The 26,565-nt window shown below is 43.6% G+C and overlaps 1 protein-coding gene across 1 annotated transcript in view; it reads right to left on the bottom strand.

The window, feature by feature from the left end:
• Positions 1-26,565, bottom strand: part of SRRM4 (serine/arginine repetitive matrix 4) — a 191,092-nt gene that overhangs the window by 67,396 nt on the left and 97,131 nt on the right. The window contains exons 3-6 of the mRNA XM_073676396.1: positions 24,183-24,275; positions 23,056-23,127; positions 19,132-19,158; positions 13,238-13,288 (exon numbers count right to left, since the gene is read on the bottom strand). Of these exons, the coding sequence (XP_073532497.1) occupies positions 13,238-13,288; positions 19,132-19,158; positions 23,056-23,127; positions 24,183-24,275 (243 nt within the window). The remainder of the gene's footprint in view (positions 1-13,237; positions 13,289-19,131; positions 19,159-23,055; positions 23,128-24,182; positions 24,276-26,565) is intronic.

The following is a 26,565-nucleotide window of genomic DNA, read 5'->3' as shown; positions in this document are numbered from 1 at the left end:
AGGGCACAGGGTGGGGAATAGTATGGAGAGAGGAGAAAAGTGTGAGAGGGAGCACAGTATGGACAATAAGCAGTATGAATGGGGTAGAGTATGGAGAGGGGGCAGGGTGAGAAAACAGTATGGAGATGGCGCAGTGTCAGGGCACTGTATGTAGACAGGGAAGTGTGAGGGGACAGTATGAAGAGAGGGCAGCGTGAGGGCACACTATGGGGAAGGGGCAGTGTCAGGACACAGTATGGAGAGGGGGAAGCATGAGGAGACAGTGTGAAGAGAAAGAGTGTGTAGATAGGGACACCGTGACTGTAAATAGTGGAGATGGGACAGTGTGAAGTTGGGATGGTGTGGAGACTACAATTCATAAGGGATGTGCTGTAGAAGGCTGGAGAAGAGGGAATTCTGATGTGGATGTGAAAAGTCATCATGTTATATGAGCCAGAGGGAGACTGAAGGAATGATAATGACTCCAATCATAATAGACATTACCTATAAGTTAACTGGGTGCAAATATTAATTTTATTTATACTGATTTCGTCTAATCAGTACTGTGGTCTGATGATAGCTGGTAACCACAACACCCAGTATCTCTTTACCATTATTAAGGTCATACAGGAAGTTGAAGGTCTATGCAATAAAAATGTATATTCTGGGTTCTGACCGGACATTGCAGTTAATTACAGTACTAAGCTTGGTGATACATACATGTACTGATGATGATTCTGCTGATGTATTCATGTACTCATGATGGTTCTGGTGATGTATTCATGTACTGATGGTGGTTCTGGTGCCATATTAATGTACTTATGGTGGTTTTGATGATGTATTAATATACTGATGGCAGTTCTGGCGCTGTATTCATGATGGCTCTGGTGGTTCATATACAGGTGGTGGTTCTGATTCTTTAATCCAGTACTGTTATTGGTACTGATCCTGTACACAAGTATCAATCCATAATTTGCCAGATGGTGTGCTGCAAGGCTATGTCAATAAAGTAGTGTGCTGTCTGACAAAGTTAAATCACCACTCAAGCATTTTTTTTATTGTCCCCTCTGGCAGCCATCAGTAAAATGTCACAGATCTCAAAAATAACATCACAAACCCATTTTTGTATAATATAGTAAAATTTGGCATCACTATAGTCACACTAACCTGAAGAATCATGTTCACGGGTCATTTTTAGCATACAATGAATAACCTAAAAGGAAAATCCCCAAAACAATGATGGAATTAAGTTTATTCACTACAGGTTTATATTGCACTGTGGGGAGCGGTTCCATTTCAATTTCCACCTTAGACAGCAGGACAGCTAAAATTGGCCCTGCATTTATGGAGAGAAATGGAGTGTAACTACAGGTGTGGTATAGAAAGATAAGGTGTTCTTGGAATTCATGACTGTTTTTTGAATAAGGTAACACATAAATGGATTTTTATTAATTGCCATTTTATGATTAATGAGCTTACTTGACTAAGAAAAGCTGTATTAAATTAACAGTAGGCTGAACTCTTAGGGCTTATGCACAATAACACTGCACCTGCATGGCATTACATAAGGCTGTTAGCTCCCTCAGCACGGGGCCGTAAAACCTCCAAGCCGTGCCATACAGGCTCTGTCTTTCTTTGTATGTCTGGAGATATTCTCATCTACAAGCAATGCTTGTAGTGGAGAATTACTTTATATATGGAAACAGTCTCATAAACTGTAAATGGAGTAATGGTCAAGCATGCTCAGTGGCGTAGCCTGGGTTGTGGGGGCACAAGGGTGGTTGCCCCAAGCATCAAATTCTATGGGACAACACTTTGAATCCTCCCCGCTGTAGCTTATTTTTGGAGTGGCGTAGGGCCATAGTGAGTGCCTGCAAGCCAGCCAGCAAACTAAAGGAATGAAGTTGCAAAAGGCTGCTTTGACATTTGAGTTGATCCTACTTCTTATGTGGAACTCAGCAATCAAGATAAATTTGTTATTGGCTGTTGTGCAGAGCAGTAATCAGGATAACCAAGCTCTCTGTATGATGAAGTGAGCTTTGTCATCTCGATCTCTGCCTGTGCAGAGCACAACAGTCCTTCACAAACTGATCTCTATGGATGTCTCCCATGGAGAGCACAGCAAAGGTCACAAAGCTCTCAGTATAATGAAGTGGGCTTTGCTATCTCGGTCATTGCCTGCAGAGTGTGCAACAGCCGATGACAAACTCATCAAATGCTGCATTCTACATAGGCATCAACTGAAATGACAAAGGCTGCGCTGTGCTCTTCCACAGTTCACTACCTCTCCTCAACCTTGCAATTTTGTGAGAGGAGAGATAAAGACTTGCTAATGGAGCAGTTTCAAATTAAAATGTATCCACTGTAAAAACAACCCACTAACATTATAATCAACTTTATGTTTTTACATACATTTTCTAACCCTAACCAGGTTTAGGTTAGAACTTTAGGACCAAGGTTAAGCCTATTGTTAAGGTTAGAACTAGGCTTAGGAGTGGACCAGGGTTACGGTTAATGGTAGCATTAAAGTAAGGTTAAAGCTAAAATAGTTAAAAAGAAAAACACATGTAATAAAACAAAAAAATAACATTAAGTTTTACATTTATTTTCAAAATTCTATGTCTAACGGTCTATGAGATAAGGGTCACAAATATTTGCCTTGCTTCTGGCTCTGGCAACACACGCTACGTCACTGAAGCAAAGTACTGTTTTATTCACACAGGAGACTTTGGGACTCCATTCTTATGAACAATAGGTATCTCAGTGGTAGCCATCATTTATTTATTGGGAAAACTACTTTTTCATGATAAGATTTATGCTTGAGATATTCCACCATTTTTGTAGAACATTTTTTAACCTAATTTCCAGAACCTACTACAGTATTTCAGATGTAATCTCACTACCATTCTAACCAGTGGAATCACAATATCCCTCTTTAAACTGGTCAATATTCAGCCAAACATCCTACTTGCTTTTCCTATTGCCTGGTCAGACTGTGGAATTTTAAGCAGTAGTCAGAAATCGGAACCAGTAGTCCTAAATTCTTCACTTCTAAAATTTTGGCTCACACAAAAATGTCAATATGACACTCAGACAGAGGACTCCTTCTTCCAACAAGCAGTATTTTTAACCTGAAAATGTTATTTTCTGTGCTGTGAACTTGTATAAAAATTATTAGTAAAAAAAAACTCAGTATGCCATCTTTTAAAATCAGAAGAATATGGAGGTATAGTACAGAAAAGGCTTGCAAAATTGTATGGGTGCTTCGTACAACTCAGAGGTTGCCGTAGTACAATTTCAATTTAACAAGCTAATGTACTGTAAGTGGATACATTTTGTTAACCTTAATAAATGATCATATGCGTTTTCACATAAAAACAAATTACAAGAAGGTGTTTAATATCTAGAAAGAAAAGTTTACATCTGGAAGAGGAATACCAGAATAGTTTCATAGACAGATGTGTCTTACTTGCCTTACCTCTTAAGTCAAATTATGCCGACATGAGTGGCAAGAGATGACCAGCTTTGATCGATAATGCTACTTTGCCTGGTCTTCTGAGTAATGCAAACGCTTTTTTTTTTACCTCCAACATATTTTCCGTATTCTAGAGAAACTAAGGCTCCAATTCATCAAAGCGATTACGCCACAAATCAAGTGTAGAACACTTTGAAAAGTCGCAAAATTGTACATTGTGAAGTTGTGCAAAAATGTTGCTACTTTTGGCATTACTACCCCAGTTTTGGTCAGCTCTGCCAAAATGGATCAAGAGGGAGCAGGATGAGGCGATATATGCTCGTCTAATTCATGAGGAGCTTTGATGTGCTTTATGCCACAAATCTTACTCCAGTCCCTGACTGGAGTAAGATTTTTGGTGATGCACACAAAGATGCACAATTCATTTAGAGGTATGCCTCTTAATGAATCAGGCTTGTCTTACACCATCATGCTCCCTCATCAAGACTGAAGTGAACAACCTGATGAAAGGGGCCTAAGTATTTGTAGCCCACTTCTGCAATACAGGAGTTGAAAGTCCAAATTAGGCTAGGTGCACACTGCATCTGAAAGTCCAAGTTAGGCCAGGTGAAAACCAAACCTACAATATATATTGGGAGCTTTTTCTGATATCAAACTGTAATGACACCATAGGCAACCAGTCACCTGACTTAGGCCAAAAGTGTGTTCTTTTGCCTTCATTTGTATGCTCTTGCACTTTCCTATACAGAGGGCTACTACAAAGAAATGTATACAATGCAATAAAAGTCACTTTACAGTGGGTCCCTATGTTGGACAGATGCCTAAGTGACGCGCCCCTGGGCCTGTGTCGCGCTGCGTTGCGCACGCGGGAGCTTACCCGGAGCCGGATCTGTTTAGGGTTGTAGTCTCGTGGCGGTGACCCGGTCCGTGCCCAGGGAGTCAAACTGGACGGCAGTCTGTTAGCGGTAGAAAATGGTTGATGACTACGCCACCCGTTGAATGCAGCCAGGGGGCTGCTGCTGCAGGGCAGACCGCTGAGGCCGGTGGAAGGATGGTGCAGCGTGATAGTATAACCCCCAACGGGAGGGGTATGGCCTCAGGGCAGCCGACGTGGATGATGGGGGTAGCAGGAACCACTCAGAGACGGTATGGTAGCGTTCAGGGTCTTTACTGGTAACAACGATAGACCCTCCCGGAGTACTTGCTAGCGAACGGGGCCTGGTCAGTCCTTGAGCAGATGGGATCTCCCCTGGCCAGGCGTAGTTGTAGGCCTCCCAAGCTGACTGTACTCTTCTGGCTACCTTGCTAGAAGCTGATGTAAGTAGCCCACGTCCCTGAGTGTACCGTGTGGTGCTCACCCGTATGGCCGGTGACTCGGGGCCTTCTAATGGCTTCCGCTCCACGATGGCGGTGCTGGTCCCACGCGTGTGACCGGGCCTTCGGGCTTCTGGGCCAGGGGACCTGAAATCCCCTGCCTGACGGATTCTGCTGCTGGGTAGAAGTTAGTCCCCACAGCCTCGGACTCCAGGTCCGGTAAAGAATCTTCTTAGTCAGGGCGAGCTCTTTAGCTGCCAGCCCCTGACTCCTTGTGACTCTGCTGCTTCCTATGCTGCTCTTGTCTCTACTCTTCCTGGACTCACTAACCCTGCCTCAGCCCCGGGTTTATACAGGGGAAGTTCTTCCCCTCCCAAGGCTGGGCAGGAGGTGTGGCATGCACAGGATCCCTGACCAAAGGACCTCCCACCTGCTCTCAGACGTAATATCTCTATCACTGTGACAACCAGACCCCTGGGGTGTCACACTCCCCCCTAGTGAAATTTAGTACTCCGGGACTAAACACTTTTTAGAAAAATATAACAAGGTATATCAAAGAACAATAAAATACAATAAGGAAACACAATAAGATGGTCACGGATGTCCGCAACCGGGTGCAGTCTTTGAAGAAAAGCAAAGGTGTCCATTTCACCAACACAGGGAGACGTAACCAGGTAGGGGTCTGTCCTACCCCGAGTCCTTAACAGTCTCTAGTCCATCCTGGGTTACGCTCCAACTATATACAAAGGATTCCCGGTAAATCCACCGAAGACTCCTAAAAACAACTAGAAACACAAAATTACACACAAGCAACAATAAACAGGTAAACATTGTAAAACAACTTAAACATTTAGATCCTCCAACGTGCGGGTAACTGGCCTCTAGTGGCCCTAGTGGACCTACGGAGCTGACTGTCTGGCCCTGAACTACAGGGTGTAGGAGCTGTCAAGGGTAAACTGGGCAGCTGTCTACCGGCTCTTTGTCTCACTAGGGGTACGGCAGGCTCACTATAAGCAGAGGGTGGATTCTCCTGTTCCGCTTGGGTGGAGTCTTCTGCCTCCTGGACCGGCTGCTCTTCCAGCTCTACCCGTTGCTCCGTAGGTTCTTGGGATGATGGTTGGAGGAAGGTGAGTACGGGTACCACAACTGCACCATTGACTTGAGTCCAAGACCGAGGGAAGTCCCCGAGCACGGTACTAACCATATCTTCCCTTTCTTCCACGGGTCGATGGTCTTCCTGTTCCTCCTCAGGGTTCCTCAGTTGTTCGGGGCACTTCTTCAGGTGGTCCCGGGATACAATGGCTGTGGTTTCCCCTCCGTCTTTACTGATGGTACAGACCTTCGGGTTCTCGTGGCTTGAGGGCAGTACGGTGTACGGGTCCTTCTCCCACTGGTCGTCCAACTTGTGGAGCCGTCTCTTCCTCTTCAAGACCTGCTCTCCGGGTACCAGGGGAACAGCGGGAGCATACTGGTTGTAAGTCTTCTCTTGTCTTTCCCTAGCCTGACAGAGACTTCGCTCCACGCTCTCCTGTACTTTCCGGTACTGCTGCTGCCTCTCTGTGTCCCAGTCCGTTTCTGGTGAAGTGTCCTCGGGCGTCAGGACTCCCATTTCCAGGTCAACAGGTAACTTACCAGGTCTTGCCCTCATTAGGTAAGCCGGGGTACAGTTGGTGGAACCTACCGGGATGTGGTTGTATAGGTCCACCAGATCGGGCAACTTCTCAGGCCACAGACTGCGTTCTTCCAGGGGCAACGTTTTTAGAAGATCCATTACCACCTGGTTCATTTTCTCACAAAGTCCATTAGTTTGCGGATGGTAGGGTGTCGTCCTTATCTTCCGGCAGCCATACAGATTGCAGAATTCCTGGAAGACCTCCGCTTCAAAGGCAGGTCCCTGGTCCGTCAGCACTTGGTCCGGGTACCCGTGTGGACGGCAAAAGTGCTGCTGGAAGGCTCTAGCTGCTGTTCGAGCCGTTAAGTCCTTGACGGGGACGACAACCAGAAACCGGGAGTAATGATCCACGATGGTTAACGCGTAGACGTAGCCACTTCTGCTGGGGGTCAGTTTTACATGATCCAAGGCTACCAGTTCCAACGGTTGCCGGGTGACGATGGACTGCAGGGGAGTCTTCTGGCTGGCCCGGTCCTTCCTTCTCAGATTGCACGGGCCACAGTCTCTGCACCACTTCTCGATGGTTCCCCTCATGCCTACCCAGTGGAACCGCTCGCGCAGCAGGAACTCCAGCTTTTTCCACCCGAAGTGTCCAGCTCCGTCGTGGTATGCCTCCATCACCATGGCTGCGTCTCTTCGTGGCACCACTACTTGCCAGAGTAGTTCATGCGTCCTGGAGTTAACCATTCTGCGGCACAACTTCCCCTTGTAAAGGAACAGTCGACTCTTCTCTGCCCATAGTTGTTTGGCTTCCTCTGGAGCGTCTGATTCCAGGCTAGCCTCCGGGCGAGTCAGCATCTCCTTCACCAGTCGGACGGCAGGGTCGCTGTCTTGCGTTTCCGCCCAGTTGTAGTGAGGTAAGGGGTTCAACGTAGCAGCCTGCTTACTCCTTACCCGGTGGGAATACTGGATAGTCCCATGACGGTGGAACGCAGGGAGTTCAACTTCTTCCAGTCCCTCCGGATCTTCTCCTCCGTCCGGCAGGTTGGGCATCCTGGACAGGGCGTCCGCGTTGGTATTGGAGCGCCCTGCCCGGTATTTAATTGTGAACTCGTAGTTGGACAGACGGGCCATCCACCTCTGCTCCAGGGCACCGAGTCTTGCCGTGTCCAGGTGTGTCAGCGGGTTGTTATCCGTGTATACGGTGAACCGGGAAGAAGCGAGGTAATGCCTAAAGCGCTCGGTGACTGCCCATACCACGGCCAGGAACTCTAGCTTAAATGAGCTGTAATTTTCGGGGTTCCTTTCGGTGGGTCGCAGTTTTCGGCTGGCATAGGAGATTACTCGTTCTCTCCCCTGCTGAATCTGGGACAGTACGGCTCCTAGCCCGATGTTACTGGCGTCGGTGTAGAGGATGAAGGGCTGGCTATAGTCCGGGTACGCCAAGATTTCATCCCCCGTGAGGGCCATCTTCAGCTGGCGGAAGGACTCTTCTTCTAGCTTTTCCCATTTGAAGGGCGGTTTCTGGTTCTTGGCCTTCCGGGACTGGCCTATCAGGAGGTCCTGCATAGGTGCTGCCTTTTTGGTGAAACCGGGAATAAACCTTCGGTAGTAGCCTACCAACCCTAGGAACTGCCGCACTTCTTTTACGCTGGAGGGGCTTGGCCATCCCTTAATTGCGGTGATCTTATCGGGGTCGGGAGCCACTCCGTCAGCGCTCACCACGTGTCCCAGGTATTGCACCTTTGGTTTCAGGAGGTGACACTTGGAGGGTTTCACCTTTAAGCCGTAACTCGCCAGAGCTTCGCACACCTCCGCCAGGTGTTTCAGGTGGTCCTCATAAGTTTTGGAGTATACGATGACATCGTCCAGGTACAACAGGACCGTCTCGAAGTTTCTGTGGCCCAGACAGCACTCCATTAATCGTTGGAAGGTTCCTGGGGCGTTGCAGAGTCCGAACGGCATGCAGGTGAACTCGCTAAGTCCCATCGGGGTGGTGAATGCGGTCTTCTCCCGGTCCGCCTCTGCTACAGGAACCTGCCAGTACCCGCTAGTGAGATCCAAGGTAGAGAAGAAGTTAGCAGATCTTAAAGCAGCCAATGACTCCTCTATCCTTGGTAAGGGGTACGCATCCTTGTGTGTGATACGGTTGATTTTCCGGTAATCTACACACATCCTCATGGTGTTGTCTTTCTTTTTGACTAAAACTAGTGGGGCTGCCCAGGGGCTACAGCTATCCCGGATTACCCCAGCCTCCTTCATGTCTCTAAGCATCCCCTTGGCGTGTTGGTAATGTGCAGGGGGTACGGGTCGATACCTCTCTTTTATGGGAGGATGATCTCCCGTGGGGATGCGGTGTTCTACCCCCTTGACTCGCCCGAAGTCTAACGGGTGTTTACTAAACACTCTCTCATACTCTTGAACCACCCGATAGACTCCTTGTTTCTGGTGTGAGGGAGTGGAGTCAGTACCCAGATGTAGTTGCTGACACCAGTCCTCCATGTCTTTCTTAGAGCCGTTACCTTCCTCCGGGTGAGATGGAGGCAAGGGTTCCACAGATTGTATAGAATTTTGATTAGTGGTATATAATTTGGCTAGCGTGGCATACCGGGGCAGGTACACTTCCCTCTCCCCGATATTTATTATGCGAACGGGCACCCTCCCATGGCGTACATTGACCACCCCCCGTGCTGTCAAAATGGTGGGCCTACTGTCTGAGTAAACTGGTTCTACCATTGCCTGGTAATCTCTACCTCTCAGACCAATAGCTGCCCGGCACCAAATCATCATTTCACTTTTTGGGGGCATGGCAATAGGAAAAGGGTCACACATTCTTACGCTACCAATCTCACCGCCGGAGAGTTCCACTTGTTGCCGTTGCATCAGTGCCCGGATCTCTTTCTGGAGCACCCGCTGCTCGCCGGAGCTGGCATTCTTGGCAACCTGCTGTAAAAGGAAAATCACCTCTGCAAGACAATTTTCAATTACATTAGTTCCTAGAGTTATTTTTGGGTGACTCTCATGTTTGTCAATATCTACAATGATCAGTCCCTGTGCGGCCAGTTCGACTCTACCAATTTTGATGGTCACCTCTTTAAATCCGATCTGTGGCACGGGCTGACCATTGCTGGCGATGATACTCAAGTCGTCGTCAGGGTAGCGGGTAATATCCGAGTCATTCCAGTACTGCTTGAAGAGCACGTACGGGATGGTGGTGACCTGTGACCCGGTGTCCAGTAGGGCACTCATGGGAATGCCATCCAGTACCACAGGCAAGACTGGACGTCCTCCCACATATCTGTCGCGCCAGTTCGATGGGCCTGGTGATCTTTTTCCTGGGGGTTGGCCCTCTACCCCAGGTTGTGCCCGTTTAAAGAACAGTACCTTTCCATATGTCCGGGTTGATTGCAGCGGCGGCAGATGGGTCGTCCGTCCTCGCTGTATCGGTCACTGGGTCTTCCTCTGGCCGGTGGGGTCCTCCTTGGTCGACGCCACGGGATGTCCTCCGGCCCGGATGCCAGCTGGATCTTCCCTGGAGTGGAAACCTGTAAAGACTGCACAGTTCGGGTTAGCGCAGCAACGCTTTTAGCTAGCTCTTGGACCTGATGGTGTAGGTCTGGAGCCGGGTCATTGTCCAAAGCCTGCGCATCAGCTCCCACAGGCCCTGCTGACAAGGGCGCCGCCTCCTGGTAGTAAGTGGTAGTGGGGCGTCTGTGGGTCACAACGCCACCTGGTGCCGGTTCTCGGAGCACCCGGATGGCTCTGTCCTTGAACTGTGCAAATTCTAGATGAGGGTCCTGTAAGGCCATTGCCCGCAACTGGGTGCGGTGGGCATTGCAATATAAACCCTCTATAAATTGTTCGGTCAACAGCCTGTCCTCGTTTCCCACTCCATTAGGGTCGGTCTGCTTAATGGCCCTCAGGGCCTCTTGTAGGTTGAGTGCATAGTCCCTTATACTCTCATGCGCTCGCTGCTTGCACCCGTAGAATCTAAGTTTAATCTCGGCTGAGGTGCGGGTATCAAAGGTGTCCTTCAGCCGGGTTAGTATCCCTGCGACAGTCTTCCTCCCAGGTGGCCAGGATTTTACTTCCCTTTTGGCTGCCCCAGTTAGTTGGGCCACCAGGATGCTCACTTTTTGCTCTTCTGTGAGGGGGTACACCTGGAAGAGGCTATCCAGCTTTTCTCTAAAGTCATGCAGGGTATGTGACTCCCCTGAGTACTGGGGTAGCCAAGCTGCTCCCGGGATATAGGGCATGGTGAAGGGCATAACTGCAACAGCGGTAGCGCTGGCGGGGGTTGAGGCAGTGGAGCTCTCCTCCGTATCCGACATCTTCCTCCCCCCTAGTGGACCGTGGCCTACCTTGCGATGATCCTGTTCCGTAGGCCGCGGCTCCGCAGTGGATCGTCAGGGTTGAGGACCTTCCGTCGCGCTCCTGTGACGTCGGCGTCTGCTGGGCTCCTTCCAGGACCTTACGCAACGTCCGGACGTGAGGCGGGGCTTCAGTTCTCGCGCGCTTTCGGAGTCCACGCCCCTCTTCTTCCCGCGCGGCGTCCTCAAGATGGCGTCCAATGGCGGGAAAACTCCACGGATGGCGGGAAGAAGGCTGAAGTTGGCGCCGGATGGCGGGAAACTTCACCGATGGCGGGAAGAAGGCTGAAGATGGCGCCGGATGGCGGGAATCTTCACCGATGGCGGGAATCTTCACCACTGGTAAGTTTGAACAGTCTTTGCTTTTCAGGCACGCAGTACCCGGTGGTTGCGGGCACGTGATCCTGCCGACTACGCCAAAGTTGACGCGCCCCTGGGCCTGTGTCGCGCTGCGTTGCGCACGCGGGAGCTTACCCGGAGCCGGATCTGTTTAGGGTTGTAGTCTCGTGGCGGTGACCCGGTCCGTGCCCAGGGAGTCAAACTGGACGGCAGTCTGTTAGCGGTAGAAAATGGTTGATGACTACGCCACCCGTTGAATGCAGCCAGGGGGCTGCTGCTGCAGGGCAGACCGCTGAGGCCGGTGGAAGGATGGTGCAGCGTGATAGTATAACCCCCAACGGGAGGGGTATGGCCTCAGGGCAGCCGACGTGGATGATGGGGGTAGCAGGAACCACTCAGAGACGGTATGGTAGCGTTCAGGGTCTTTACTGGTAACAACGATAGACCCTCCCGGAGTACTTGCTAGCGAACGGGGCCTGGTCAGTCCTTGAGCAGATGGGATCTCCCCTGGCCAGGCGTAGTTGTAGGCCTCCCAAGCTGACTGTACTCTTCTGGCTACCTTGCTAGAAGCTGATGTAAGTAGCCCACGTCCCTGAGTGTACCGTGTGGTGCTCACCCGTATGGCCGGTGACTCGGGGCCTTCTAATGGCTTCCGCTCCACGATGGCGGTGCTGGTCCCACGCGTGTGACCGGGCCTTCGGGCTTCTGGGCCAGGGGACCTGAAATCCCCTGCCTGACGGATTCTGCTGCTGGGTAGAAGTTAGTCCCCACAGCCTCGGACTCCAGGTCCGGTAAAGAATCTTCTTAGTCAGGGCGAGCTCTTTAGCTGCCAGCCCCTGACTCCTTGTGACTCTGCTGCTTCCTATGCTGCTCTTGTCTCTACTCTTCCTGGACTCACTAACCCTGCCTCAGCCCCGGGTTTATACAGGGGAAGTTCTTCCCCTCCCAAGGCTGGGCAGGAGGTGTGGCATGCACAGGATCCCTGACCAAAGGACCTCCCACCTGCTCTCAGACGTAATATCTCTATCACTGTGACAACCAGACCCCTGGGGTGTCACATAAGCATCCACCCAGACTGTGCACTCTGTCAGGCATTGGGTACAGACACAATGTGGACTGAGCCTAACTCTAGGGTGCGGAGTCACATGTATAAAAATTCCACTTCAGAAAAAGATGTTTGACCAAGACCATTGTGTAGGTAGAAATCTACTAAGTATACTGCATGTTGGAAGCTTTTTCTTTCCTATATATACCAGTTATCTTTTCTTAGAGAACCATCCTCATAAAATACTAATTTTCAATGTAGTTTTCAGTGGGTTATCTCAAAAAGGTTTTACTGTAGTTCTTACATTTTCTAAAATCTAATTTTAGACAATTTATGTATGAAATCTGTGATTGTAGTGTTTAGTAGAGAGGAATTAATTTATCAAAATGGCGGTCAACCTGCTGCAATTTTGCTGAATTATAGAGGGCCATGAAATAAAAAATACTCACCTTGCCGCTCACCTCTCTTGCCCTACAGCCTGCTGTCCAGTGCTCGGCACGTCCTCTTCAGCTCTTCTGACATCTTCACTTGGCACTGGGGCTCCCAGTACCAAGTAAGCCTTAGTCTTCAAAATGCATGATGACTGAGGCCTAGTCCGCGCGTTCAGGTGATGCACACTGTGACATCAAACCACGAGGTGTGGCTTCTGAGGCCTACTTGGCCAAGAAAGACACTTGAAGGCTCGGAGGTGGGACTGCAGTAGCAGAACAGGCAAACAGCAAGGTAAGTAATTTTTTTAAACCCATGTTTATTATGCTTTTAAGGTCTTGAATTTGGCCAGGGAACTTGATTAATTGAATGTTCCTTATTATGCTCTTATTATGCACTAGGGTCTCATTAGACCCTAGAGCATAATAAGGAATATTCAATTTGCATCGATAACTTCTATGCAAATCAATTTTCCTTGGCAAAGTCAAGTAGACTTCTGAATTATGGCAGATTCGCTCATCAGTAGTGTTTAGGTATTTTGCTAATGTTACTTTACTTCTACTGATTTGGACTGTAAGACTGCCTCATTTCAGTGAAAATATAAAAAAATAAAATACCATTTGTAATACAGAACGGGAGCAACTATAGGTCTACAAGAGAAAGCAAATACTCACTGCTTCCGATGTTTCCTGTCTTGCTTTCTTTTACTTTTTGGACTGGATGAACTAGGAAAAGGAGCATTTTATTAACTACAGTGTTTGAGACATAAAACAAATGTATCAAGAGTCTAGAGTCAGAATTTTCATTTTATCTTTCAGCCAGGCACACATATCACAATTTAACCAGCCTATCTTCAAAACTGGTTAAGGAACACATGCAAATAGTAATATATTTTATTCATGCTACAGGAGGTCAAAATCTACTAAGGTTAGGATGTCATCAACTACGTACAGTACAGACCAAAAGTTTGGACACACATTTCTCATTTAAAGATTTTTCTGTATTTTCATGACTATGAAAATTGTACATTCACACTGAAGGCATCAAAACTATGAATTAACACATGTGGAATTATATACTTAACAAAAAAGTGTGAAACAACTGAAAATATGTCTTATATTCTAGGTTCTTCAAAGTAGCCACCTTTTGCTTTGATGACTGCTTTGCATACTCTTGGCATTCTCTTGATGAGCTTCAAGAGGTAGTCACCGGAAATGGTCTTCCAACAATCTTGAAGGAGTTCCCAAAGATGCTTAGCACTTGTTGGCCCTTTTGCCTTCACTCTGCGGTCCAGCTCACCCCAAACCATCTCAATTGGGTTCAGGTCTGGTGACTGTGGAGGCCAGGTCATTTGGCGTAGCACCCAATCACTCTCCTTCTTGGTCAAATAGCCATTACACAGCCTGGAGGTGTGTTTGGGGTCATTGTCCTTTTGAAAAATAAATGATGGTCCAACTAAACGCAAACCGGATGGAATAGCATGCCGCTGCAAGATGCTGTGGTAGCCATGCTGGCTCAGTATGCCTTCAATTTTGAATAAATCCCCAACAGTGTCACCAGCAAAGGACCCCCACACCATCACACGTCCTCCTCCATGCTTCACGGTGGGAACCAGGCATGTAGAGTCCATTCGTTCACCTTTTCTGCGTCGCACAAAGACACGGTGGTTGGAACCAAAGATCTCAAATTTGGACTCATCAGATCAAAGCACAGATTTCCACTGGTCTAATGTCCATTTCTTGTGTTCTTTAGCCCAAACAAGTCTCTTCTGCTTGTTGCCTGTCCTTAGCAGTGGTTTCCTAGCAGCTATTTTACCATGAAGGCCTGCTGCACAAAGTCTCCTCTTAACAGTTGTTGTAGAGATGTGTCTGCTGCTAGAACTCTGTGTGGCATTGACCTGGTCTCTAATCTGAGCTGCTGTTAACCTGCGATTTCTGAGGCTGGTGACTCAGATAAACTTATCCTCAGAAGCAGAGGTGACTCTTGGTCTTCCTTTCCTGGGGCGGTCCTCATGTGAGCCAGTTTCTTTGTAGCGCTTGATGGTTTCTGCAACTGCACTTGGGGACACTTTCAAAGTTTGCCCAATTTTTTGGACTGACTGACCTTCATTTCTTAAAGTAAGTAAGGCCACTCGTTTTTCTTTACTTAGTTGCTTTGTTCTTGCCAGAATACAAATTCTAACAGTCTATTCAGTAGGACTATCAGCTGTGTATCTACCAGACTTCTGCACAACACAACTGATGGTCCCAACCCCATTTATAAGGCAAGAAATCCCACTTATTAAACCTGACAGCGCACACCTTTGAAGTGAAAACCATTTCCGGTGACTACCTCTTGAAGCTCATCAAGAGAATGCCAAGAGTGTGCAAAGCATTCATTAAAGCAAAAGGTGGCTACTTTGAAGAACCTAGAATATAAGACATATTTTCAGTTGTTTCACACTTTTTTGTTAAGTATATAATTCCACATGTGTTAATTCATAGTTTTGATGCCTTCAGTGTGAATGTACAATTTTCATAGTCATGAAAATACAGAAAAATCTTTAAATGAGAAGGTGTGTCCAAACTTTTGGTCTGTACTGTATGTCTGGAAGACGCCTCCTTGGGAGAGTACAAGAAAATAATTTCATAAGGAAATGTTGAGAATATTCGTATTTCCTTTATACTAGGATCCATTCCAATATTTAAAGGGTTATTCCCATAATCAAATAATTTTTCACATTACACAGTAAATGCATATTTATTGTTAAGCCAATACATGCAGTAAATGTAAACTTATTGCAAACTTTTTGCTAAGTCAAACAGAATATCTTTCTTTTACCTTTGTGTCATTTTTCATCACTATTATGCTCTCTTAATGCATATGACAGAAGATTATCTTCTGCAATATGCATCAACAGAGCAGCATTTTCAGGTTCACATCACTGATCTATCAGCAGCAGGCAATAAATATAGCTCAACTTGTGTCTCAGCTCTGCATTGCCTAATAATTACAAGTTGTGTTGTGGAGGATTGCAGTAGACTTGTGCTCCACTAGGAACCAGTTAATAATGATGTAAAATCACACAGACATCTATACTGATATAAATGGCATGGCAGAAAATAAAAGTAGTCGGGCAGGGTACTATAGAGGAGCATATAGTGCACAGAGACATGAAGTGTATTCTAAAGGTAGAATACACTTTATGTTGATGCTGAAGGCAAAGCAGAACTATACTGGCAGAAAGCAAGGAGCTGGACTAAAGGTCCAGATATGTAAATTCAAATTGCACAACCCTTTTCTACCCAAACATCATCTGCCAATGGAAAGCCAGGATTGCTGGCCGATCCTGCTTTTAACAACTATTCTGGATAATGCGTATAGGGGCCCTTGCTCTACTTAAAGGTAAGCTGTCATCAGAAAATAACCTATTGTTTAAATCAGGTTTTTTTGTTACATGTACTGCATTTTTAAAATATTTTTGGCAATGTCTTTAATTCAGATCATGATCTTTATTAAAAAAAACAAAATTAGTAATCTTGCAGTTTTCACAGTGGCTTTTTTAGATTCATACTTTCTGTCTTCTCTAGAAGATGTATCAGCAACGATCCTTCTTAGTAGAGGCAAGAGTACAAGGGCAGACAACATCTCTATATACAGCTGATAATACATGATCCATTAATAACAATAGGTGATGTCACAGCTGACCCTACTCCCCTATTTCTTGAAACATCAAGAAGTATGAGTCTAAAAAAAAAATATTGGCCAGTGTGAAAATTGCAAGATTTCTATTTTTTATTTTTAAGACAGATTGTGATATGAAAATAAACATTGCCAGAAAATGTAGAAAAAATGCATTTAACACAAAAAATGATTTAAATAATAGATGATTATAACTTCTTTTTAAACATAATTGTACAGTTAAAACCAGAAGTTTACATATACGATATAAAAAGACACATATGCATGTTGCTCTTAATATCTGACATGGAATCAGAATAAACTTTTCCTGTTTTAGGTCAATTAGGATTACCATAATTTTTTATATTTGCCAAATGGCAGAATAATGAGAGAGAGAGAGAATTTTTTAAGGCATTTTTATTACTTACTGCAAAGTCAAAAGTTTACATACACTAAGATTACTATGCCTTTAAACAATTCTGGATTGCCCATATGATGATGTCATGTGTTTGGAAGCTTCTAATAGATTTTTTGGCAACATCTGAGTTAATTAGAGACACATCTGTGGATATATTTTAATGCACACCTGAATCACACTGCTTATTTGTGTAGCATCATGGGAAAGTCTAAAGAAATCAGCCAAGATATCAGGAAGAGAATTGTGGACTTGCACCTTTCTGGCTCATCCTTGGGTACAATTTCAAGATACCTGATGGTGCCTCCTTCATCTGTACAAACAATTATACGCAAGTACAAACAAAGATGGGAATGTCCAGCCATCATACCGCTCAGGAAGGAGACGGGTTCTGTGTCCCAGAGATGAACGTGCTTTGGTCCGACATGTGCATATCAACCCAAGAACAAAAACAAAAGACCTTGTGAAGATGGCGGAAGCTGGTAAGATTGTGTCAGTAACCACAGTGAAACGAGTACTGTATCAACATGGGCTGAAAGATCACCCTGCCAGGAAGAAGCCATTACTCCAAAAGAAACATAAAAAAGCCAGATTAATGTTTTGAAAATGTACACAGGAACAAAGACCTTAATTTTTGGAGACATGTCCTGTGGCCTGATGAAACTAAAATTGGACTTTTGGGCATAATGACCATCGTTATGTTTGGAGGAAAAAGGGAGAAGCTTGGAAGCCTAAGAACACCATCCCAGATGTGAAACACAGGGGTGGCAGCATCATGTTGTGGGGTTGTTTTGCTGCAGGAGGGACTGGTGTACTTCACAAAATAGATGGCATCATGAGAAAAGAAGATTATGTGGCAATACTGAAGCAACATCTCAAGACATCAGCCAGGAAGTTAAAGCTTGGGCAGAAATAGGTCTTCCAAATGGACAATGACCTGAAGCATACTGCCAAAATGGTAACAAAGTGGTTTAAGGATAACAAAGTCAATGTTTTGGAGTGGCCATCACAAAGCCCTGATCTCAATCCTATTGAAAATTTATGGGCAAAGCTGAAAAGGCAGGTGTGAGCAAGTCGACCTACAAACCTGGATCAGTTACACCAGTTTTATCAGGAGTAATGTGCCCAAATTCCAACCAACTATTGTGAGAAGCTTGAGGAAGGATATCCCAAACATTTGACCCAAGTCATTCAGTTTAAGGGCAATGGTACCAAATACTAATGAAATGTATGTAAACTTTTGACTTTGCAGTAATAAAAATGCCTTAAATCATTCTTTCTCTCATTATTCTGGCATTTGGCAAATATTAAAAATTATGTTAATCCTAATTGACCTAAAACGGGATAAGTTTATTCTGATTTCATGTCAGATATTGAGAAAAACATGCGTATGTGTCTTTTTATATAGTGTATGTAGACTTCTGATTTCAACTGTATATGTAGGTAAGTTTTAACTAAACACTGATCACAAATGTCTTAAAGAGATTGTCCACTACTGAATGGATATTGATGGCCTATCTTTATGATAGGTCATCAATATCAGATCACTGGTAGTCTGACGCCTGGTACCCTACTGACCAGCTATTTGCAGTTCTGGGGTGGCTGTATGCAAGCAGTGTATATAGAGCTGGAACAGCACAGGTCCATATATTATAGTGTAGTGACCATTCTTTGGTATTGCACTTAAGATCCTATTGACTTCAACAATTGCTGATCTATATGTGCGGGTCTCAGATGTTGGACCTCCACCAATGTCCTAAGGTTAGGTCATTGATTTCTAAATAGTGGACAACCAATGGAAAGGGATATTCAACATCTAAAAAAAACTACAGTAATTGTTATACAATTTATATTTTTTAGAATTCTACTGCTCCAGTGATCTAGTGTTAATGGTCTGCCGGTCCTCCCATTATTTGTATACAAGTGATCAGCAAGTGGTGCAGCAAATCAGTGGCTACAGTAGTCATGTGCCCTACTTTACTGGCATAACTGCTGAGTGCTGCACCACTGATTGGCTGCAGCTATCATGTGCCAGCCGCCAGTAAACAGAGACTGAGAAGACTGCTGGGGGAATCAATAAGTCAGTATAATTTTTTTAATGACATTTGCTACTATTTTAGGTTGAATAAGGCCTTTTCAAATGTCCAATTACTGCCACCATTTGCTAATTTTTGAGCAAATATAACAATTATGTGCCTGTTTGAGTGACTGAAATTATTAATGATAAATAAAATAACTATCATTACACTGCAGGTACAGTATAAGTGTTCGGTTATCACTAGAGCAGACACACTGACTTATCTTGATAAGTTGTCAACTTGTCGAGGTCAAGCCATTCATTTACCCATTATTCTAGAAAAGTGTTTGGCCTTGTAGGAGATATATAGTGCACATTTAGCATTATTCATTGTAAATGATTTCTGTTACAGCCGTACAGATTTCACTAAGAATATAATGTGAGTTTTATATGGGGGAAAGCAGAAAATGACTTACCTATGTCTTCTCTTCTTTGATGAAGACCTAGGGAGATCATAAAAAAAGCTTAATCTATGAATTTAATTTCTTAAAAGACACAAACTTTATGCAGTTTAGAACGAGAACCTATTGTAAAGATCATCATAAGTTCTGCTTACAATGACAATAGAGGCTATAGGGTAGATCGACAAAAGCATGAATTACGGAAATTACAACAAATAACAATTATGCCATAGGTGCACGATGGACGGACTTTTTGCTTGGTTTTATCTTTTCAAAAATTGTACTATCTTTTGGGTGATCAAAATGTTAAATAGAGGTTATAGTACTTTATCGATTTATTCTATTTTAATGTGACATGTAACATCTCCTAGTCCATTTTTAAAATCTACAGTCACTAGTTTACTTACGTTTGTACCTTCTATGTCAACATACAGGTGCTTCTCACAAAATTAGAATCTCATCAAAAAGTTAATTAATTTCAGTTCTTCAATACAAAAAGTGAAACTCACATATTATATAGAGTCATTACAAACAGAGTGATCTATTTCAAGTGTTTATTTCTGTTAATGTTGATGATTATGGCTTACAGCCAGTGAAAACACAAAAGTCATTATCTCAGTAAATTAGAATACTTCATAACACCAGCTTGAAAAATGATTTTAAAATCCGAAAAGTTGGCCTAGTGAAAAGTATGTTCAGTAAATGCACTCAATACTTGGTCGGGGCTCCTTTTGCATCAATTACTGCATCAATGCGGCGTGGCATGGAGGCGATCAGCCTGTGGCACTGCTGAGGTGTTATGGAAGCCCAGATTGCTTTGATGGCAGCCTTCAGCTTGTCTGCATTGTTGGGTCTGGTGTCTCTCATCTTCCTCTTGACAATACCCCATAGATAAGGTCAGGCGAGTTTGCTGGCCAATCAAGCACAGTGATACTGTTGTTTTTAAACCAGGTATTGGTACTTTTGGCAGTGTGGACAGGTGCCAAGTCCTGCTGGAGAAATGAAATTTCCATCTCCAAAAAGCTTGTCGGCAGAGGGAAGCATGAAGTGCTCTAAAATTTCCTAGTAGACGGCTGCGCTGACTTTGGTCTTGATAAAACACAGTGGACCTACACCAGCAGATGACATGGCTCCCCAAACCATCACTGATTTTGGAAACTTCACATTAGACTTCAAGCAGCTTGGATTGTGTGTCTCTCCACTCTTCCTCCAGACTCTGGGACCTTGATTTCCAAATGAAATGCAAAATTTACTTTCATCTGAAAACAACACCTTGGACCACTGAGCAACAGTCCAGGTCTTTTTCTCCTTGGCCCAGGTAAGATGCTTCTGGTGTTGTCTATTGGTCATGAATGGCTTGACACAAGGAATGTGACACTTGTAGCCCATGTCCTGGATACGTCTGTGTGTGGTGGCTCTTGAAGCAATGACTCCAGCAGCAGTCCACTCCTTGTGAATCTCCCCCCAATTTTTGAATGGCCTTCTCTTAACAATACTTTCAAGGCTGTGGTTATCCTGGTTGCTTGTGCACCTTTTTCTATCACACTTTTTCCTTCCACTCAACTTTTCATTAATATGCTTGGATACAGCACTCTGTGAACAGCCAGCTTCTTTAGCAATGACCTTTTGTGGCTTACCCTCCTAGTGGAGTGTGTCAATGACTGCCTTCTGGACATCTGTCAAGTCAACAGCCTTCCCCATGATCATGGAGCCTACTGAAACAGACTAAGGGACCTTTTAAAACGCATCAGAAGCCTTTGCAAGTGTTTTTTGTTAATTAGTCTAATTTACTGAGATAACGACTTTTGTGTTTTCATTGGCTGTAATCTATAATCATCAACATTAACAGAAATAAACACTTGAAATAGATCACTCTGTTTGTAATGACTATATAATATATGAGTTTCACTTTTTGTATTGAAGAACTGAAATAAATTAACTTTTTGATGATATTCTAATTTTGTGAGAGGCACTTGTATATAGAAGACTGGATTTTCATCAATAGTAGAGATTGCAGAAACCTTTTGAAATAAGCTGTTATTGTGAATCTACAGTCAGATACATGATGATCAATGAAATACAGGTCACCAGAGAGAATATTACACTTACTTGGGGGTCCACACTCTATGTTGTATAAATGCCCTTATGGGTATGTATACATGGGTTGTGTCAGTGTTCTAGTTACAGTGCTGGCCAAAAGTATTGGCACCCCTGCAATTCTGTCAGATAATACTCAGTTTCTTCCTGAAAATTATTGCAATCACAAATTCTTTGGTATTATTATCTTCATTTAATTTGTCTTCAATGAAAAAAACACAAAAAGAATTTTCCTAAAGCCAAATTGGATATAATTTCACACCAAACCTAAAAAACGGGGTGGACAAAAGTATTGGCACCCTTTGAAAAATCATGTGATGTTTCTCTAATTGGTGTAATTAACAGCACCTGTAACTTACCTGTGGCACCTAACAGGTGTTGGCAATAACTAAATCACACTTGCAGCCAGTTAACATGGATTAAAGTTGACTCAACCTCTGTCCTGTGTCCTTGTGTGTACCACATTGAGCATGGAGAAAAGAAAGAAGACCAAAGAACTGTCTGAGGACTTGAGAAACCAAATTGTGAGGAAGCATGAGCAATCTCAAGGCTACAAGTCCATCTCCAAAGACCTGAATGTTCCTGTGTCTTCCGTGCGCAGTGTCATCAAGAAGTTTAAAGCCCATGGAACTGTGGCTAACCTCCCTAGATGTGGACGGAAAAGAAAAATTGACGAGAGATTTCAACGCAAGATTGTGCGGATGGTGGATAAAGAACCTCGACTAACATCCAAACAAGTTCAAGCTGCCCTGCAGTCCGAGGGTACAACAGTGTCAACCCGTACTATCCGTCGGCGTCTGAATGAAAAGGGACTGTATGGTAGGATACCCAGGAAGACCCCACTTCTTACCCCGAGACATAAAAAAACCAGGCTGGAGTTTGCCAAAACTTACCTGAGAAAGCCTAAAACGTTTTGGAAGAATGTTCTCTGGTCAGATGAGACAAAAGTAGAGCTTTTTGGCAAAAGCATCAGCATAGAGTGTACAGGAAAAAAAAGAGGCATTCAAAGAAAAGAACACGGTCCCTACAGTCAAACATGGCGGAGGTTCCCTGATGTTTTGGGGTTGCTTTGCTGCCTCTGGCACTGGACTGCTTGACCGTGTGCATGGCATTATGAAGTCTGAAGACTACCAACAAATTTTGCAGCATAATGTAGGGCCCAGTGTGAGAAAGCTGGGTCTCCCCCAGAGGTCATGGGTCTTCCAGCAGGACAATGACCCAAAACACACTTCCAAAAGCACTATAAAATGGTTTGAGAGAAAGCACTGGAGACTTCTAAGGTGGCCAGCAATGAGTCCAGACCTGAATCCCATAGAACACCTGTGGAGAGATCTCAAAATGGCAGTTTGGAGAAGGCACCCTTCAAATATCAGGGACCTGGAGCAGTTTGCCAAAGAAGAATGGTCTACAATTCCAACAGAGCATTGTAAGAAACTCATTGATGGTTACCGGAAGCGGTTGTTCACAGTTATTTTGGCTAAAGGTTGTGCAACCAAGTATTAGGCTGAGGGTGCCAATACTTTTGTCTGGATCATTTTTGGAGTTTTGTGTGAAATGATCCATGATTTGATTTTTGCTTCATTCTCTTCTGTGTTTTTTCCTTGCAAGCAAATTAAATGAAGATAATAATACCAAAGAATTTGTGATTGCAATCATTTTCAGGAAGAAACTGAGTATTATCTGACAGAATTGCAGGGGGTGCCAATACTTTTGGCCAGCACTGTATATATAACATATACCTGTATAGTATCATCACTGAAAGTATGGCATAATGCAAAGGGATCAAAACACATGGGGTACATTTATGAAATGTCCTGCTGAAGCAGCATTGCAATCTCATACCTGTTTCTCTTCTGCTTCTTTGAACTCTTCTTCTTTTTCTTTTTTACAGGGGAAGGACTGTAAGATCGTGACCTGGAGATGAAGAGGAGATGAAGACATATGGTAAATGAAATGTTACATTTCTGTATAATAACCTAGAGAGACCATAACTACAGCTTGTTCCACCTGAATAATTAAAATACTTCTAAATCCCTCCTGTGGATAACACATTTTTGCACCTCCAAGAATCATCCAAACATCTAAACATACACTAAAAATTGCACTTGATTTAAAGGGTACCAATAAGTGGTGGAAATGGGAACCATTTATGATAAATCTAACGGATCAACTCGACTTGCTTCAAATGAATAGTGGAATTTTTGTTATATATAAGGAAATAAAAACAGCCTATGTTTGTTAAACTAGAAGGGCAGTTGAATTATAATCCTTAGGCCACGTTCACATGTTCAGTATTTGGTCAGTATTCTACATCAGTATTTGTTAGCCAAAACCAGGTGAGGAACAATCAGAGGAAAAGTATAATAGAAACACGTCACCACTTCTGCATTTATCACCCACTCCTAGTTTTGGCTTACAGATACTGATGTAAAATACTGATCAAAATACTGCTGTGTGAACGTGGTCTTAGGCTGATCTCACGCATCCGTGTAACACAGACCTTCTGGATTGGACACTCCACCAGTAGATTTTCTGACCTGCTTCATAGGCGTATATGAAGCGTTAGCTCGGGTTAGGAGAAAGGCCGGTCGAGCGAGTTATTATGATCCAACCAAAGTGTATGAAATCACCCTAATATTTATTACATTGATGTGATATTACTAACTGAGTCTGCAAATTGTGTTATACTGTAATACTAAGCAAACAAATAGATACAAACGTTTTATAATTTACAGGACTAAAATTATTAAATAATTGCAATAGTGTGGTTAATTTTTTAAAACTTTGCATTTCATTGTATAAACCACACTTACTGGGTCTGATATTATTTTTTGATGAAATCAGTGAATGTGACATAGGTATATATAAGTGTAGCCTGGTCTGTTGTGTGCAATTATTACATTACATATAGACAATAAGATGCGTGCAAGAAACCTAAATGCAGATATTTAGCTATAATTTAGACCAACCTTTTTCTCTTTTTGCGATCTGATTTTTTCTTCTTCTTTTTCCCCTTGAGAGGTCGTGAAGGGCTGAGTTGTTCTGCTTCTAGGAACTTATTACTAGACAGAAGAGAAGGACTGCCTTGAGTTCTTGATTGCAAAATGAGTCTATTTACCATGCTTCATTTGAAAATTGTACTACAGTACTATTATTAAAGGGATTGTCCACTCCTTTTGAATACTATATGAATGGGCCTTGGGCAGTGCAAAAAAATATACATACCATCCTACCGAAATATTGCTGCTCCTCTGTTTTACTGTCAGCATTCCCCACTGGGCTTCTTGCTTTCTCTTCCAGTGGGGGGTGCGACATGACCCCTGCAGCCATGATATTCTTCTAAGGCTGCAGTCAGTGGTCACTACAGGGGTCATGTGTTAACAACTTAGGGAAATGGAAGAGCAGCACTGGTTTAGTAGGGTGTTTTTTTACTTTTATTAATTATAAAAAGAATCTTTTTCAAAATCTTCAAAGCATCTGTATTGATAGTGGTGGGATAATGGTAACTCAAAGTCCACAGAGCACAGTAATACAGCAAGTTTCAGGATGCCTTTTTTCCAACTCATTAGTGCAAATAAAGACTTGGTTTATGAACTCCTCTAAAGACAGTGGAAAATATCATCATTTTTTCATCATAGAGATGGGAGAATCGATTCATGGAGCTACTATCCATCGGTTAGATGAGTAGTCTCTGGCCAATGGATGGAAGGCTCATGAATCTCACACTTTTTGGGTTTCCTGGTGGGCTGTTGAGTAACAGGGCTGACGCATCATACAAATGTAGGCACATCAGCCCGTCTAATCAAAAGTCGTGCCAGGGATCCCGGAAGGTAAAAGATCTGCAAGACTCCCATTCAGCAGAAAGAGACTACTAATCTGGTTGATGGGCTGGAGTCTCACAAATCGATCTGCCCAAATCTACTATTAAATTATGACTACGTGTATGTGCAAACATATTAAGAGTATATTATGTAATATGAATAATATTAGTCACTAAAAATCATAGCTAAAGAAATTTTGGAATGACGCTCAAGTAATGTATGGAACAGTTAAAAATGAGTCTAAGTTTGAAATCTAATTACATCAACACTTTTATAGAATGTATTAATTTCACAAAATGAAAAAAAATAATAATTTAGGCATAATGCTCTCATATAGTGAATTGTCTATAGACAGGTGTACTGAGAATCAATGACTGCATTTCTTCAGTTCAATCCTATATATAATTAAAGACTAAATATTTTTATTTTGTTTTTGCTGAACTGATGCCTAAACAGTCGTGCAGAATGAGAAAACATTGTCGGCTTTTTTCCCGAAGTAGCTTCACCAATCTTGGCTTGTTTCTGGAATTGCTTTATAGAAATGGCTAGAAAGGCAGAATCACATACAACTTGTGGAAAGGTGTGTTCCTGATTTTGGAAGACAGTAACAATGTTTGTCTAATCCTGTACAATACCCTTTAACAGTCATTTGGCTGACAGTTGTCTCTCCTGACACCCTAATACACATGAATTCTAGTGTGCATGTGTTCAGTATATTCAAAGGGGAAGATTCATTAAAAGGAATCTGTCACTAAGTTTTTGCTACTTCATCTTACAGCAGCATGATGTAGACAAAGAGACCCTGAATCCAACGATGCATCACTTAATTTATTGGGTGCAGCGGTTCTGACACTATCAGAGTTTTTAGATTTAGCAATGCAGCAGAGCTGAGAAAGCTAACCCCGCCCACACCAGGCTATGTAGGTAAATAGTCTATAGACAGTGAGGTGCTTATCACAGGAGGGGGCGGAGTCAGACTAGCATGCAAGCACTGCTGTAGTCCAGGCAATGGTAATCACCAGGTGATAAAACCTTCAGTGTAAGTAAACAACAGCACACAGCTAAAGATGTGATACATCATTGAAATCTGTGTTTTAACCCCTACCTCATGTTGTCTTCAGATTAAATAGAAAAAACCTGCTGACAGATTCTCTTTAAGACTGAAGTAGCATTTCTGATATAAGAAACACCATCAGTTTTAACTAATTTGACAGACAGGTGCAGCAAAGATGTAAAAAATGTATTTTTGAATATATGCTATTTTGTTTGTCAAGGTCACCACAAAAATGTAAAATATAGTGCCTCTAAACCACAACAGTATGTGAATAGAAGTGTATAAACTCATAACAATGTTCTACTCATTAACACTGCACATCTGGCCACAGAAGTAAAACTCTGCAACTGAAGCAAAAATAAACAGATAAAAAAACAGAAAATCAACTTCTAAGTGTGTACTTTGTACATCCAACTTAAATGCTTAAAGGGAATCTGTCAGCAAGTTTTACAGGATCTGGAGAATTTGTGGATACTT

Source organism: Phyllobates terribilis, unplaced genomic scaffold (genome assembly GCF_046119375.1).
Source record: "Phyllobates terribilis strain yellow unplaced genomic scaffold, ASM4611937v1 Scaffold_1__5_contigs__length_1240528914, whole genome shotgun sequence".
In the NCBI taxonomy this organism is placed as follows: domain Eukaryota; kingdom Metazoa; phylum Chordata; class Amphibia; order Anura; family Dendrobatidae; genus Phyllobates; species Phyllobates terribilis.
Note: the sequence above shows the minus strand (reverse complement) of the source record. Positions and strands in the feature narration are given on the sequence as shown.